Raw genomic sequence first — 2,261 nt, 5'->3', positions numbered from 1 at the left:
ACTAGAATCCCCCAGTGAGGGACTGGAGTGTGGCTCAGTGGTAGAGCTCCTGCCTAGAATCCCTGCTTAGATTCTGGAATCACCTGCTTAGAATCCCCCAGTGGAGGGTTTGAGGCTACTTTCTAACACCCCAGTGTCCATTCCTAGTACCACACAACGAACAAACCGAAAATGGCGCCCAAAACACAAACCTAGAAAAGCCCACCAACATTCTGCCTATAGCTGCTGACCCACATGAGCACATACCGCGAGCACGTACCCTCCACTGACGGTCATCACAGAGGCAGGCCGTGTGCACCATGCAGATACCCCCGGGAACACCGACACTCTCACGGCAGCCATTTTGGTCAGTCTCCCTGGCACAGCGTTGGCAGCAGTATAACTGCCACTCTCCCTCCATCAGTGCCCGGGGATACCCTCTACGCACCAGCACGCATCCCCGAATCCCTGTGCCACCAGCAGCCCTGTCCTGCAGTCACCCCTGCCGCCGTGCCCTCCAGGCCTGACACCCCACGCCGTCACAAGGTCACCGAGTAGCTCCAAGTTGTCTCCCAGCAATGTGGAATGTTCCCTGCCCCTGACCTCTTCATACACCCCCTTCCTGAAGTGCCCCCCGCATCAGGACCACTGAGTCAGACTCTCCAGAACCTTCGCTGGTTCTTCGTTGTCCAAACTGGGACTGAAACCCGGGGTCCCACACATGCCAGGCAAGCATCTGCGCCGGAGATACACTTCTGGTCTTTTATTTTAAAATTATTTCTTATGAGACAGGGCCCGCCGAGTAGGTTTGGAATTGGTCATCCTCCTGCCTCAGCCTCCCAAATAGCTGGGATTCCAGGCCTGAGCCGCAAGGCCCAACTCCTGTTGTGAAGGCCACAGAGGTGAGAGTCACCTTTGACTTGAGCTGCCCACACTGCAGACTTCCTGTCAGGACCTGCCACTGTCCAGAGGCCTCCTTCCCCTGACCCCCTCGCCTGCGCCCACTTCCTCTGGGGGTCACAGAGAGGCTCACCCGCCCTCCAGACCACCTGCCCCAACCCCTGGCTGGACTCACAGGTACTGCAGGTAGGACAGGCCGACGAAGGCATCGTCCTCGATCGCGGAGAAGGTGTTGGACGTGAGCAGGCTGGCAAAGGGGCAAGGCAGTGTTTTCAGAGCTGCAGACCAGAATCTGCCCCACCCCCACCTGACCCGGAGACACACATGCAAGCATGGGCCTAACGAGAACGGACATAGTGCCTCTATAAACACACACCACACACACACACACACAGACACACACACACACACACACACACACACACACACACACACACGAGGCACTCTCTGGAGGAGAGGGTTGGGGTCCAGCCAGCCCACACTCACAGCAGGTGTAATGATGGCATCTTCAAGAAGCCGCCAGCCTTCAGCCGGGAGACCCCCATCCTGACGAGTGAGCTGGGGGCACGGGCAAAGATTAGTGAGCAGAAAACCATTCCAATTATCCTCTCTCTCATCAGAGCTTTTGGTTGCCCTGGGAGCCCTGGCATGCCATGTTGGCCTGGGGGTGGTGGTGTCTCCTGTGGCCCTCTATGCCTGCTCTGCGCCAGGCCCTCCACATGTGGCCAAGGTCCCTGGCAGCACCCAGCTCCTGTCCCCACTGCTCCCTCCCAACCCCCACCCTTCGGACTCACCCAGTCATACCTCTCCAAATCTTCCAGGCACCTCAGGTGGGTCTGAGAGACCCCAGCACCCCACCCCAAACCTGGAGTCTCCGGTCTCCTCCCTCCCTTCCGGCCCACACAGGGCCTGGCACTCACAGTGACAGGAGCGCAGCGGGGAAACTCTCAGGCAGCTCGGGGGAGCCCTCACACAGGGAACTCTCCTTGGAGCAGGAGCAGTGTGGAGGACACTTTCCCTTCGGGGGACTCCAGGCCTCTCCTGCCCCAGTCCCGGCCAACAGCAGCAACAGAAGGCCTGCCCCTCCCATGCCCCCTGCCCCAGCCCAGGCTCCGACTGACCCCACCCTGCCAGGCGCAGACCACTACATCTCTGTGGGATGTCCAGCCGTCCTGCTGCTGACCTGCGCTGTCCTGGTGGCTTCTTGTTCCCTCACTCCCTGTATCTGGAGTGTCAGATGGATTTTCTGTCAATATCTTTCTCTCCCTACCTTTCTTTGGTTCTGTTTCCCAACCCCTGCGATCTCGGGTCTTTCTGCCTTTGTCTCTCTGGAGAGTGTGTGTGTGTGTGTGTGTGTGTGTGTGTGTGTGTGTGTGTGTGTG

At 58.8% G+C, this 2,261-nt stretch overlaps 1 protein-coding gene across 4 annotated transcripts in view; it reads right to left on the bottom strand.

Moving 5' to 3' along the window:
* Lgi4 (leucine rich repeat LGI family member 4) overlaps window positions 1-2,261 on the bottom strand; it is a 26,444-nt gene that overhangs the window by 7,026 nt on the left and 17,157 nt on the right. For 3 of the 4 annotated variants that reach the window (XM_055594649.1, XM_055594650.1, XM_055594652.1), the window contains exons 1-3: window positions 1,800-2,245; window positions 1,366-1,437; window positions 1,055-1,126 (exon numbers count right to left, since the gene is read on the bottom strand). In XM_055594649.1, the coding sequence (XP_055450624.1) occupies window positions 1,055-1,126; window positions 1,366-1,437; window positions 1,800-1,969 (314 nt within the window). In that variant the 5' untranslated portion in view covers window positions 1,970-2,245. Of the gene's footprint in view, window positions 1-1,054; window positions 1,127-1,365; window positions 1,438-1,799; window positions 2,246-2,261 lie in introns of those variants that run through there. The other variant, XM_055594651.1, reaches the window with a different exon arrangement.

Source organism: Psammomys obesus, unplaced genomic scaffold (genome assembly GCF_907164565.1).
Source record: "Psammomys obesus unplaced genomic scaffold, mPsaObe1.curated_primary_1811, whole genome shotgun sequence".
NCBI classification, from domain to species: Eukaryota; Metazoa; Chordata; class Mammalia; order Rodentia; family Muridae; genus Psammomys; species Psammomys obesus.
This window is presented reverse-complemented; position numbering and strand designations above follow the sequence as displayed.